At 42.4% G+C, this 14,961-nt stretch overlaps 2 protein-coding genes and 1 pseudogene across 2 annotated transcripts; 2 read left to right on the top strand and 1 right to left on the bottom strand.

Annotated features, from left to right (window-relative positions):
• LOC147197591 (claudin-4-like) lies at positions 1-692 on the bottom strand. Its single transcript, XM_086126007.1, has one exon. The coding sequence runs from the start codon at positions 637-639 to the stop codon at positions 1-3; it is 639 nt and encodes a 212-aa protein (XP_085982133.1). The 5' UTR covers positions 640-692.
• Positions 693-7,058: 6,366 nt separating this feature from the next.
• LOC147197590 (claudin-4-like) lies at positions 7,059-7,678 on the top strand (annotated as a pseudogene).
• A 3,723-nt stretch (positions 7,679-11,401) lies between these two features.
• Positions 11,402-14,100, top strand: LOC147197589 (claudin-4-like). Its single transcript, XM_086126004.1, has 2 exons — positions 11,402-11,635; positions 12,500-14,100. Exons 1-2 carry the CDS (start codon positions 11,441-11,443, stop codon positions 12,941-12,943), a joined length of 639 nt encoding a protein of 212 aa, XP_085982130.1. The 5' UTR covers positions 11,402-11,440; the 3' UTR covers positions 12,944-14,100.
• The last annotated feature ends 861 nt before the right edge of the window (positions 14,101-14,961 follow it).

The following is a 14,961-nucleotide window of genomic DNA, read 5'->3' as shown; positions in this document are numbered from 1 at the left end:
TCACACATAGTCTCGTCTGTCATTTCCACGCCGAGAAACAGCCAAGTAGTTCAACTGGATGGGCCCCCTGTCAGTCCGACGGCTACAGGGGCACCACAGCAGCGCCCCCCCCAGGATGAGCAGGCATGAGGCGGCCCAGCCAAAATAGAGCGCATTGCCGAAGTCCCGCTTCCCCGTCTGCTCCATAAGCGGATCGTGGAAGTCCAACACGATGGCGTGAGCCGTCCAGGACACGGCCGTCAGCGTCAGCATCCCAGCCAGTGTCAAAGAGAGCCCCCCGGCTGCCGCCAGACGCCATTTTCCCCTCACGTCATCGCTGCAGTCGGTGCACTGAGCCCCTGCTGTGGCCAGGGCCACACCAACTCCACCCAGCGCCAGTGAGACCACCACCAGGGCTCGGGCTGCCTGGAGGTCCCGGGGCAGCCCCAGCATGGAGTCGTGGACTTTGCAGTGCATCTGACCCGTGCTCTGCACCGAGCAATTCATCCAAAGGCCCTCCCAGATCACCTGGGACAGCACCACGTTCTGGCCCACGAAGGCGGCCACGCGCCACATGGGAAGACCACATGTCACCATCACACCCAGCCAGCCCGCCACGGCCAGCGTCAGGCCCAGGATCTCCACGCCGGAAGAGGCCATCGTTTGGGGAGAGAAGGCCCTCTGTGTGTTGGATTGTGCGCCGCCTCGCAGGTGATATGAGATCCCTTCGGCTGTTGGTGCCGAGTCCCTCTTGAGGGAGAAATTGATTCGACCTCCTTTATACAGCTTGAAGGTGGAGTCAGATCCAGGTGATGTCAAGTTGTGTTGAGAGATACGGGGAAATACTTCCAACAGATTATTCATTGTTTTGATTTTAAAACTTAATACAGAGTTCCTTCATCCTAAAACAATTTAAAATCTGGACTTTTTAATTCGATTTGAAATTAAATTTAAGATCTACTTCCTAAGGTTCCCAAAGTCCCATGTTGCCCAAGTTGTTTTAATACGTAAATGACGGGCATGTGAGTGTAAGAGCCCAAACTAAAAGCACATGACGTTACCACGAGAGTCATCAGATGAATTCTTTTTTGGAAAATAATTACTTATTTTAGCGATTCAGGATGAGTTGCAATCCTAAAATCCTACTTATGTGTTCATATATTAAAGACTTTTGAAAGATTGATTTAAGACATTTTAATGCCAGCAGTGGTCTCCAAGTACCGGTTCACAGCAGATCTCTCTTTGCTCCTGCCTGTCTGTATCAGCTAGCTATAGCGCTCATACACACTGCTCTGAAAGTGCCCCCCAAAAAAAGATATCACTCTGAGGATTGAAAAATTGAATAGAAGTGAAAAATATGACATGTCAAGTCAACACCAGCACCCAGGATTCTGAAAGCACTGTGCAAATATTATTTGCATGGCAACACATCAAAGCTGAAATCTGACCCCCCCCCCCCTCACCAAAAAAAAAAAAAAAGATTAACCCACAAACCGTAGCCAAAATGAGCTATAAAATGAAAACAAAAGACTGTCGGAAATAAATAATGACCATTTCATCTCATTTGTAAATATCAGTCCATGCTTGTGATGATGGTCCAGCAGGGAAGGCTTTGAAATGCATGACTACAAGCCACCATGTGGTTTTCATTGAAATAACTTTATCAATGCAGCAAAATGCTGAATCACGCTTGGAATGAGATCTGTGTGCTTCGGAGTGGGGGAAAACGAGCAACACAATGAATCCTTGTGTGCTTTGCCAACTTTCATGCAGGCATCCTATACACGTCCCACAGGAAGGTTGCTGAAATAATAAGGGGTGGGGGGGGGCTTATTTATATGGCACCAATACTTCCCTAGGGCCTTGTTTTAAATGAGTAAATATATGAACTCTGTGTCATTAAGAGCGTTCTTCTCATTTACTAAGGTCATCCTGGATCACCGGTCAGGGTGATCATGTCGCTAACCCCCCAGCTGCTTCTTCTCCACAGGTCACATGTCAACAGAAATCAATTAGCAGCGTATGCCTTCTCCGTACTGACCCAGCAGACAGGATGAAGCCAACCTGCACTATTCCAGATTCAAACTGTGACGCAAGCGTGAGAACCACTTGAGCACCATGATGTACACCAAAATATATTGCGCAACACATGCTGCATTGATGTCTAGAGGTGCGTATCATCTGACGTTTACTGGACAGGATTATTGGCTTCCACTTTTTACACGATCAAAATGTCGAGCGGCGATGCTAAACAGACCCAGCACCGCCGTCTCGCAGATCTCAAAACCACTTTATCAAAGCCACTAGATTTATTGACTGCAAAATCCTGACGTAGTTGCCGCACTGCCTTGAACATGGACATAATTTTAAAAAGTAATAATTTTATCGGCACACTTCTGGATGCTCCACATCTTATTTCTCAGAATTTTGAAACGACACACCCCCTTCCACATCCCAACAGAGTTGGCATACCCCCGATCCCTCAAACATACCCCTCAAAATATATTTGGAACATTTCTGGACGTACATGGTCACCTCAACTTTTCTCAAACGTTTTGAAGCCTCCTTCAACATCTCGGACACTTCTTAAAACTCATCATCGTTTTCAGATTTGGACTGTGTGAGGGCAAAGTGATGCACTGATAAGGATGCAAAAATATTTATTTAACAACTGAGTATTTTTTCTGTGGAATCTTCCTTGATCAGATAAGTTTGCATCTGCAGATGATCAAAATCCAAATACATGGTGAATCATAACAGTTTTATTGGCTTGCGCTTGCTGTAATCTGCTGGCATTTGATGTAGGTCCGTCAACAATTTAGTGCAAAAACAAGGCCGATTTTTTTAAGGCTCAAATCTAGAGGTTTGGGCTGATATAATGACAACACAGGACATCAGTCCAAAAAATTCAAGACATGAACAGGTGGCAGCCTGCAGAGCTGCTTGTGAGCATTGACCTGTTCTGGGAACGAGAGCCGGTCTGACCACTTCTCCGATTTATTTCTAATGGACGACCTGCTCAGAGAGGGTGCTCAAACTTTTTGGATCCAGGGGAGGAATCTTCACGTAGATCCCCTCAAAATATTAAAGTCAATTGAGCAACCAACACGTGCACCCCTAAATGCCGTAAGAAAAAAAAGGTCCCTATTTTCAAGGGAAAAGTACTAATGTTGATATACTGTAACAAATCGCTATTTTGAACACTCTAAATGGTCCTTAGCTGTGATTTTGAGCCCCGAAAGGTTGTTCGTCTAAGTGTGCCCTGCAATTGGCTGGCAACCCGTTCAGGGTGTACGACTGAACGAAGACAGCTGCACGCGACCTTTGTGAGGATAACTAATTGTTTAATGACAACTTTATTTTACAACTTCTTATTTAACCATCCATCCATTTTTAATCCACTGCTGGAGCCTATCCCAGCTGTCTTCAGGCAGTAGGCGGGGTGCACCCTGAACTGGTTGCCAGCCAATCGCAGGGCACACATAGACGAATAATCTTCCACTCTCACACTCACACTTAGAGACAATTTAGAGCGCTCCATTAACCTGCCATGCATGTTTTCGGAATGTGGGAGGAAATCGCAGTACCCGGAAAAAAAACCCACGCAGGCATGGGAGAACATGCAAATTCCACAAAGGAAGGCAGGAGGCGGTATCGAAACCTGCACCTCTGCACTGCGAGGCCGACACGCTAACCATGAGTCAACCACCCTGCCACCCACTTTTTATTTTATCGTTTATAAAAGAATAAATACTTAAATAATTTGATTAACCAATTTTGGAAGAAAAAATAACTAATGGCAAAAAAAGATATTAATAAAAACAAACATGACATTTTTTGATTTCCTTTTTTTTTCAGGAGCTGTTATCTTCTAGATTTCTTTTGATGTCGGCACGGGCACCTGCAGCGGCTCCTCTTGTTGTATGTTGTGAGAGGGAAGAAATTTCATTTGTGCTGTATGTTGCAGCACATTTGACAATAAAGTTGTACTTGATACTTGACTATTGATCATAAACTGCCTGACTTTGCCCAGGCCAAGACGTAATCTTGCATTCGTCGTTTTGTATTGTTTGTAGATTGTCAACATTTTTTTTTCTTAAAGATCGATTGTCAAGCTCAGTGGCGTAGTGGTTCACACAGTTGCACAAGGGGGAAGTCTGAGTTTGCCTCACTACATCCTGCCAACATTTGTCACTCCGGTTCCAAAAGGCAGTTTCTCACAGTTGCATGTATTATATTTATTTTTATTTTTTTTTTAATTCTCTTTATCATAAACCAGTTGGAATAACTTTTAGTAATAGAGATCTGACCATAGAAAGGCCTTTTCTCAACTTTTCGATCCATGTACCCACTTCAGCATTGGTGCAGGGTTAAAAAACCGTGACTATAAGTGCTAACCGTTAGCAGCTAACGGTTAGCATGTCTGTGATGTTTTGCTTTTTTTGCTAGCATCAAGCTAAGCGGCCGGCAGGCAATTCTATGTGCTTGTTTTAATTACACAAGTAATTAGTGATGTAATTCTCTTTGTTTGACGTTTAGTTAAACAGTAAACTTGAACTGGGTGTGGCAAAAAACATTTTGAAGACCATTTTGTGATTAATCATTCACTATTTGCCAAAGGAAATTGGCCGGATTCTTCTCCTTTGCAATTGGAAATTGATTCATTGTTCAGCTAGAATTCTTTCCTCAACCTTTGAGTTCCAACAGAGTCACATTGATGAGCAAAGAGCTTTCCCCCGCGCTCTGAAAGCATCTCTCCTCAGAGTATTAATTGTGGACATTCCTCCTGGTTGGTGGAATTCAATATGTCCAAAGATCCCAGCGTGGATCAAACGGAAGGATTGTAGTCTACTTTTTTGGCTGTGTGACACTGCCTCCATTCATTTGTGGTACAATCTGATTCCTTGGGCGGCGGCGCTCTTGGCCACACAATGTTGGGTGGACTCACTCGCGTTTGGGACCGCTTCCATCGTGTTTATCGGCAAAGCTGGACACTGGACTGGAGTTGAAGTTTCACTGACAGGTCAGATAGATTTTGATGTTTTCCTATTGTCGCTTGGTGTCATATGTTTATGTACATTCTTGGTTCATATTATGATAAATAATATCATAATATTATGGTATCATAATATTATGATACCTGAAAAAAATGTTGTTTTGTTTGTTCAGGAGAAAAAAAAACAACACATAAATCAAAAATGTGCTGCATTGCGGTGAGTTTCAGATTTCATATACCGTAAAGAGGCATCTCATGACAAATCAAGTTATGTTTCATCAATTTTTGAAATGTCTTCATAAAAGGGCTGTCATAAGTTTAAGCAGGTCCTGAAAAAAAAGGAAATCAAAAAATCTTTTGTACCTTTTTGGTATATTGGCCCAGTTCGGCAAAAAAAACAACAACAAAAATGCTTTAAGTGACAATATTTGTCAGTCGTTTGTCCATTTTAATGAACGGATTATTTTGCACCGGGGCTTTTAATTTTCAGATTTATTCAATCTTTAAAAGTTGGTGTCACTTGAAAATACACATATATATATATATATATACACATATATATACATACACCCCCCCCCTCTCTCACACACACACACACATACTGTATGTGGTGGCAAAATGTTTGACTGGTTAGCACGTCCACTCCACACTGCAGAGGTTGGGAATTTGAATCCGGCCCCACCCGTACCTGTGTGGGGTTTTTTCCGGGTACTCTGATTTCCTCCCTCCTTCCAAAAACATGCATGGCAGGTTAATGGAACAATTGTTCATGGTCCCTTGGTGTGACAGTGAGTGAGAATGGTAGTTTGTCTAAGTGTGCCCTGCGATTGGCTGGCGACCAGTTCAGGTACTGGTTACAGGGTACCAACGACAGCTGGGATAGGCTCCAGGATGAGCGGATCAAATAATGGATGGATGGATGGTGACTTTTAATGACACTGTCACCGAACTTCTTTTTGTCGTTTGCACTGGGCAGCACGCCAGGCTTACTGTTTGCTGTGTTTTCTGCGAGCACTCTAGCATCCGCCAACATTTCGTAAACATGCATGTTCGGTTCCCTGAAAACTACCCATGAGCGTTTGAACGCCTGTTTGTCCATATGTGCCCCGCTATTGGCTGGTCACCAGTCCAGAGTCAGCTGGGATCTGCTTCGGTTCACTTGCCAGCCTACTGTAGAGAAAATGGATGACTGGTATTGTTGGATTATTTTTTTCCAATCAGATTTCAGCCTTTACGTTGGATTTTTTTTTTCCAATCAGATTTCAGCCTTTACGTGTTTGCATGTCGATCTACTCTTCCCCGAGCCTTCACGATCACTTGTGCTGGCTTCAGCTATACTAGCAATGGGACTGTTTCGTGAACCAATTTGATTTCAAATTCATCCTCACCGGGTCAGCACGCTAGCCCTTAATGACATCAGCATTTTGATGTGCACTGTTTGGCTGGTCAGAGCAAAACTTGTCATAGCCAACTATGACTAACAAAGCACACGTTCATACATTTTGTAATCAGCACCTCTGGTGGGTATGACGCAACTCATTGATTTGTTTTGTCATGTTATGAGATATATATTGATTTTCAACTGTCCAGATGGTGTATGTTGCACTGTTTATGCTGATATATTGTGTTTTTGTACACGAGTGATACTTTTGAAAATTGAATTGAGGTGGATTAATTCTGCTTAGTTCCCGCTCAAGATCCAGACATGTACCAGTTTTGCTTCTTTACTGTTCCGACTGTGGACCCAAACGTGAAGTTAAAGCCAATTTTTAGATCACATTTCACACCTCACCATTTTACATCGATGTGGTTTCACCCTGATAACCAAATGTTACTACAACCTGCTCCATGATGAAAGCAACTTTCACACCCTGCACTAGAAGGAGCGACTGAAGTCTTTTTTTAGCTTCTTCAAGTGACAAGTAGGCGGCCATTATTCTTGCAACAGTCACTCTGCGTGTTGAAACATGCCCCGGGGGCAACCGCAAGCAGGTGTGTTAAGTGTAAAAAAGAGGCGCTACAGATTCACCTGAGCATTTCCTTCAAGCAGCAACACTCAAAGAACTTCATTTGAATTTTGGACATGGTGTCAGCGGGCTTCCAGATGCTCGTTGCCGCACTTTGCGGCCTGGCTGGATCGGGACCATCATTGTTTGTGTCCTACCCCAGTGGAAGGTGACGGCCTTTGTAGGCCATGCGATTTTGACAGCGCAGACCATATGGGAGAGCATCTGGATGAACGTGTTCCAGAGCACGGGACAGATGCAGTGCAAGGTCTACGACTCCCTCCTGGCCCTGAGCGCAGACCTCCAGGCCGCCCGAGCCCTGATCGTCATCTCCATCCTGCTCGGCGTGCTGGGGTTGCTCCTCTGTGTGATGGGCGGCAAGTGCACCAACTGCGTGCAGGACCAGGGCACCAAAGTCAAAATCTGTGTGGCATCCGGCGTGGTCTTCATCCTGGCGGGGGTGCTGTGCCTCATCCCCGTGTGCTGGACAGCCAACAAGATCATCAGGGACTTTTACGACCCGCTGTTGCCGTCCACCTTGAAGAGAGGGCTGGGGGCCTCTCTGTTCATCGGCTGGGGGGCCTCGGCCTTGCTCATCATAGGCGGCGCTTTCCTGTGCGCCAACTGCCCGCCCAAGGACAACTACAGCGCCAAGTACCCACCTAGCCGAGCGTCCGCACCCAAAGACTACATTTGAGTGGTGTCCAGGATTTCACCAGCGACCACTTGATGGCCTGCACCTGCCGACTACTATTTCATTGTTGACTGTAAAGTAGCCAATGTTATATTTCTCTTTCGTTGATCAATTCCATGTTTTTGTACACTCTGTTTCATTTCTTTGGTTTGGATTATTGTGTAAATAATGTCATAATGATTGTTCCTTACTCTTTTATTTTATTTATTTTTTTGCTCTATATTATAGCACAATTGAAAGAGTTCAATGAATAGAATTAACCACGAGACCAGTGGTTCTCAAGATTTTTTATTTACTTCAAGTGCCACCTCAAATTTGGATCTACAAATACCACCAGAAAGACCAAAATCAAAATACAGTTGCATAGTCGGCCCAAATGTTCATCTTGCTAAAAAATTATAGAGGTCCTATACACTATAGCTATACCTAAAATTTCACTGAATACTCTCAATTTCCAAAATATTCCCTAAACGTTGCCTCAATGTTAAAAGTTACGTAAGTACTTTTTAATTTAGGAAAAATACGCTTTAATCTACTATGCCAGGGGTGGCCAACCCGCGGCTCGCAAACTGCATGCTCTTTGGCTGGTTCAATGCGGCTCCCGGGCTTTCACACGACAATTGTCGAAAATGCCTCGGCGATGGTGCTGCCATTAAAACAAGGTGCTTAATACATAGAACATACTACGGCAGCCTATCACCAGTCCCGTTACTTGATTGACATAGAGAGCAACCAATCAGATGACTGAATCACCGCTCATGCGTAGACAACGGCGCTAAGTGCTAAGCTAGTCAGCGAATTACCTCTGTTTTTAAGGCAGGGGTGCCCAATACGTCGATCGCAATCGACCAAGAGCCAGCAAACTGGTCCCAAGTTGACCGTGAGCAGTGGGAGGAGGAAATAAAAAAAGATTTGTGTGTTTGTGTCTTTAGGTTTCATTTATGTTCAGGCGCTCAGGCTGTTGCTCGTCTTAGCGTACATGCATGTGTGAGCGAGTGCATGGTCGTGTGTGTGTGTGTGTGTGTGTGTCTCTTTGCAGTAACAGAGTAAAAAAAATTGGCTCTTCGTCTCTGACTGGTTGGCCACCCCTGTACTATGCTATTCCCAAAAAGTTACTTTACAGCAGCGGCGGGCCGTGCATTTCAACCTTAGGCCTCCAGTGACGTCACATACATTAACACAATATAGGCTCGTCAGGCAGCACTTAATTTCAGGAGCATTTAAAACCATCAAGTATGCATTCGAATTAAGAGCAGGAAACTAAATTTACAGATATTGTCAAAAATAAAAAGATTTTAAAAATACTAAATAAAATGCCACCCAAATTACGCTGTGTGATCATAAACAAGTCTGTCCAATAAATTGCACAATGTCGCAGTTTCATATAAGACACCAACCACACAATAACAAAACAAACTATTCTTTGAAAATAAAGTAAACAGATCATTAGCATTTTGAGAATAGGCTATACAACAAACAGCAAATAACTGAAAATGTTGAGCAGCTGAGATTGAACGAATTTTAGTGCACGAAGCTGACTACAATGCGCCATTATAAATTGCAGGTGAGCTGATTTATTTGATATATTTTTGTATCTTTGTCATTTTATTTCGTTCCCATTAATACTAACGAAATAAAATAAGAAGAAATGTAAAATAAAATTCATTGACTCACCAATGTAGTGCCTGTTCACTGAGCTGCAGATCTACGCGAGTGTCCCCAACGTTTTTAAACGCACCGTAGCTTGTAAGTGCCCAGCCGTGCTCTGATGTTTCCTTGCTGTCTTGGTAAAACAACTTAAATTGGTAAATCCAGTGGAAGGTCCGTCTTGAAAATTGTGTGGAAAGTAGTCCTGCAACCAGATCAACGTCTTCTCCTTCGGCCATTTTGGGTCAAAATGCAGCAACAGCTCCCTCTAGCAGGCGCTAATCCAATCACCGAACGCGCACGTCCAGTGTCGACGTCAACCCTTCGAGCTGGCCCTGGCACGCAGACTCGTGATCTGATTGGCTATTGCAAGCTGACTGTGCCCGTTCATTTACAGCGCACAGGGGCCTGCTCTGTTTAATCTGAAGCCCCTGAGCAAATTTAATTTACATGGCAACACAAGCTATCTGAAATATGATTGGTTAAAAACTCTACCATAATTAATAAGTTATTTATCGACTAAGTGGAAATAATATGACGTAAAGAATACAGAGAATAATTTTGTTTACATAATGATGAAAATAAAATAACAAATTAAATTTATGTTATTCTCAGGAAAGTAAATTTATTACATTTACTTTTGATCTGATTGGCTGCCTTGTATAAATTTACCTTAATAAAAGTAAATTTATTAAATGTACTTTTCTGAGAATGTTTAGGCCAGCAGAGAAGGCCTTGCTGGCCCTGACGGAACGCCACTGCTTTGCAGTAATACAAAATGTATTAAATATTCACTAAACGTTTCCTAAGACACTCCCGAAAATCACGTAAATACACTTAGATCTATCGTAAACAAAAGTAATCCTTTGCTGCAATCTTGTGGCATTTTTCAGTAATTATATTACCGTGTACCTCTACTACAGTAAACACAGGGCAGAGGGACTGAGTCATGCTGAAAATCCGTTGTCGACACGAAACCTTTATAATTGCCTTAAAATGCCACAAGGTGGTAAAAGCACAACATTTTTGTAAATTAATACATGTTTAGGTCTCAATTTATTTCGACATCCTTGCTTGACACCAAGATGCCACTTGATGGCGCCAAAGCAATACTGCTGTACTGTACTGACCTGAGGAGAAAAAACAGGCGGAGTGTTTCAAATGTGTTTACATATTAGCCCATTTGAACACAAGACAAAGATAATGACATCTAAAAACCTCGGAAAATAGCAAAACAAAGGCCAAATTTTGCAGGTATTTCTCTCTGTTTCAAAGACAAATACTGTAAAAATTAGCACTTTTAAAATCATTTGGTTGTTGTTGTTGTTGTTGTTTTACACACATTAAGACATTACAGCATCAGACAAAGATAATTACAATCAAACATTACCCAGCACTCGATTTTTAAATTTATTTTTTGCCAATTTTTTTGTTTTTGTATGTTGTAAAGTGAAACAAAACATTAAAGGACATTGTATTGTAAAAAAGTCAAACGTCCGGCCATTGATCCATATCTAAGTGTTGTAAGCAATCAGGTATGACAAAAAAATAAGTTATTTCATTCATTATATACTTTTTCAATCTAATCGGTTATCAGAAATGTACTCTGCCAAATATTGGAATCGTCATCCGCCTAAAAAGAGGAAAATTCATTCTTGATCGGGCCCTAGCACACACCAATAAATGGGTCAGACTACTTTGATAAAAGAAACATGAAACCATTTACTCTGTCGACCTTAAATTTTGGCGAATTGAATGCTCTGATTATGTAGGATCTACTGCACGATTATGACGAATCTTTGCATAAATCTGACATTTGGTTATAAGGGTCCTTGGAAAAATATTTACAAACCTAGCCACCAAATTTCAAGGCATATTTAACCCTTAGTTGGCAACCAAGAATGGCAACTTCTGACCTTGGAGTATTTGTGGCGGGTCAGCACCATTGAAGGTGACTCAGCCTGTGTTTTTGTGTAAACTCACCACAGCCAATAGAAGGCCAGGATTGCGTTGTCACACACCTCCCTGTAACCGTGACCACTTCTCCCCAAACAAACTATAAAAACAGAAGTTCACGTCGCCCCCGCTCGTTTCTTTGACTGGACGTTAGCCAGCAAGATGGTGTCTCAGGGCGTTCAGATGATCGGAGTCTCCATGGCGGCGGTGGGCTGGTTGATGGTCATTGTGGTCTGCGCGTTGCCCATGTGGAAGGTGACGGCCTTCGTGGGAGCCAACATCATTACGGCGCAGACTGTCTGGCAGGGTCTGTGGATGAACTGCGTGGTGCAGAGCACGGGACAGATGCAATGCAAGGTTGAAAATCTCTATAATCATAGATAGATAGTGACGGAACGTAAAGTTGCACATATTGCTAGCCTAATAGCGTAATTGCCTATTTTATTTATTTATTTTATTGTCTGTATATTTTTTAATTCCCCAGAGGTCATGATAATCGGCAGAGGTTGAATCAAGGGAACTGGGCTGTTCTCCGTCATCATATTCCTTGTTTTCCACAAACATTTAAGTATAACTAGGCAACTATTTGGCTAACAAAATGGCACTTGCCATGCAGGTTGAGTTTTGGTTGTGGTTGGAGGGACAGTTGCTCTCTGATAAAATCAGACGACGACGACACCATCTTCCTGAAGTAGGACAAGGGTAGTGAGAAAGAGCACGGATAGTGGGCCACAAGTTGTTGCTTTGACATGCGCATGTAAACTTGAGAGACAAGCACTGTATGGGGGCAATGAACTCAGCTGGACTCACTTCAAAAGAAATAGAACTTTGGTATTTTTTTAGTTTTGTTTTTTTCAAAATTTTTTATATATATTACATATACAGTATATATATATATATATATATATATATTGTGGTTGGAGGGATAGCTGCTCTCTGATAAAATTATATATACCACAATTTCTTGAGAATATATATATATATATATTCACGTTTCAATATTTTACCATTTTTCCTAATTAAAGAAAAACGCCAACACAAAAATATTTTGGGGGCGTGGGCAGGGCCGTAAGGGTAAAAATAATGTGAAAAGCACTACATTTTCATCAAAAGGGACATTTTATTTGAAGGCCAACGTCATCAAGTCAGGGCACATATTTTGTATAAGAAAAAGCTTGTCTGACCCCGCTGGATATCATTTAAGTCATTTAAACTCTAAAGGTCTACGACTCCATGCTGGCGCTGGCACGGGACCTGCAAGCCGCCCGGGCCATGATCATCATCTCCATCCTCACCGGGATTTTCGGCGTGATGCTGTCCATCGTGGGTGGCAAGTGCACCAACTGCATGGAGGAGGAGGCCTCCAAGGCCAGGGCGTCCATCCTGGCTGGCATCCTGTTCCTCGTATCTGGGCTCCTGTGCCTCATTCCCGTGTCGTGGTCGGCCCACGCCATCGTCACCAACTTCTATAACCCTTTGGTCTTTGAGGCCCAGCGTTACGAGCTGGGGGCAGCCTTGTACGTGGGCTGGGCGGCTGCCGTGCTGCTGCTGATTGGTGGGGGGCTCCTGTGCTGGAACTGCCCCCCCAAAGACCACCAGAACGCCCGCTATGTCCCCAAATTCACACCTGTGAAGTCGCCATCCACTTCAAGGGAATACGTGTGAAAGATTGTTGAAAGGATTTGGAAGACAACAACAAAAACTCAAGTGGCATTAGCAGTGAATTGATGGATTCTACAAGGTGTACCCCACCAAAAATGGATTCACATTTGCAATTTGTTACATATTCACAGATTTTATTTCGAACCTATCCTCCGTTTTTTGTTGAAAAACGTGCCTCTTTCCCACTTTTGTACAAACGCCTTTCCTGTATATGCCACAAGACCGCACTAAAGCTCTGTATTAGGGAAGATTAGCCCAATTCATTTTGTGAGCGCGATTGAAATTTTTAAATTCATATTTACCCAACGGGATACTTGCTATACCACAGGATTTTATGCTGATTAATTTTTACAGCTGAGCGATTTTGAAGGACAATCTAAAAACATTTTTTTTGTGATTGTGATTTGAATACGTATATATTTTAACTTATGACATTGGTATTCTTTTTATGCTATAATTCTGCCTTTTCAAGCTCCTTGAAGCAGCTTTCTGTCATTTTTTTAATGCAATATTGTGAAAGACGGCAATCGTTATCGCAGAGAGCCTTCTATATGCGAATCATGTTTCATGTGAAAATCAAGCTAGAATTATTCTGAAAATTAGGCAACATTAGCAGGAAACAAATGCAAAAACAGGTGACGTGGAAGCAGAAACACTTCTTTGAATGACGATCAAGGTAGATTTTGTAAAACGTGAATTGTCAAAATCAATTAATTGTCAAAAATATTGACATTTTCCGACTTAGCCACCAAAATTAAACGGAATCTATTCTATAAATGACGTTCGGGAGAAAAAAAATATATATACCAGTTGTTTGCCAATATTTGCGTTCGTTCGGTGAGTATCACATCAAACAAAAGGCCAGGGCCGCCTCTTCAAGGCATACACACATTCAGTATCACAGATACTACAGTGCACAATATGAGGATGGGGATTCCAAGTGGACAGCAAAACCTGCAGCTCACATGCATATACAGTATTGGGTCATCTGGAATGTACCAAATGAGGTTTGGCTGGATATCAAATGAAGTTTTCACAATTGAAATGCTATCCATCTATTCAAAAAATAGTCCTTTTGCATAACCATCACATACTTCATATTTCCTGTATTGTGTGTAGTCGCTATGATTTTCCATCAATAAAGCCGTCATGAATTCTTACACTTGTTGCATGTGGTCACTGGAAGCATCCAGCATCCATCCAAGCGTTTTCATAGTGCCTGTCCTCATTTCCTATCCCAGCTGAATTTGGGGCCAGAGGTGGGGCTACGCCTAGGACTGGTCACTAGATAACAAAGAAACAAATAGACAATATTATATATACTATCTTCTTTTCTTTTGAATTAGCAAAAATATGTTACTTTACCCCTATGAAAATATCTGACTTAAGTCTCATGAAAATGAAATCTACTTCTCACAACTACACAACTTTTGCCAGGTAACTACTGTATTGCCACTCTGAAATGGAGATAGTTTTTCAAAATTATAGCCACTGCAATTCATCGTACTATTCCATTCGTTTCACTGGCATGCACACAACAGATTGGAATACTGGATTGACACTTTAAAACGAAAGTGATGAGACACTGTTTGTGTAATCAGGCCCGAACTGTGTGTCATCTGATGCCCAGTGGCAGTCTGGTGTGTTTGATGAGTCGACAAACTTCCTGTTGACTGCTGCCGATGATTATCATCCTGGCTGAGAATGCGTGCGACACTTTTGGTTGCCGACTGTTAGCACGCGATCCAAAAATGTCTCACAGGAAGGGATACTTTACGAAAAGGGAAGGAACGGGGATTGCAACCCCAGACATGACATGGGGGAAATAAAATGGCCACAATATAGATATGTTTGCACAAATTACAAATAAATGATGTCTATATCATCCTGGGCAGTCAGGTAGGCAAATGGAGCGCGCCCTCTCTAGAAATACAAGGAAAGGTGCGCTCCATTTGCTTACACGGACATTTACATTGTTGTAAATTATAGTAAAGCCACAAATTAGCTTTACGTGTTATGTC

The sequence above is a fragment of the Hippocampus guttulatus genome, chromosome 12 (assembly GCF_054856545.1).
Source record: "Hippocampus guttulatus isolate MCC_2025c chromosome 12, RoL_Hgut_1.0, whole genome shotgun sequence".
Lineage (NCBI taxonomy): Eukaryota > Metazoa > Chordata > Actinopteri > Syngnathiformes > Syngnathidae > Hippocampus > Hippocampus guttulatus.
Note: the sequence above shows the minus strand (reverse complement) of the source record. Positions and strands in the feature narration are given on the sequence as shown.

Coding starts and splice junctions, on each gene's coding strand:
- LOC147197589 (XM_086126004.1), top strand. CDS start 11,441: ATGGTGTCTCAGGGCGTTCAGATGATCGGAGTCTCCATGGCGGCGGTG. Junction 11,636..12,499: donor CGGGACAGATGCAATGCAAG/GTTGAAAATCTC, acceptor TAAACTCTAAAG/GTCTACGACTCCATGCTGGC.
- LOC147197591 (XM_086126007.1), bottom strand. CDS start 639: ATGGCCTCTTCCGGCGTGGAGATCCTGGGCCTGACGCTGGCCGTGGCG.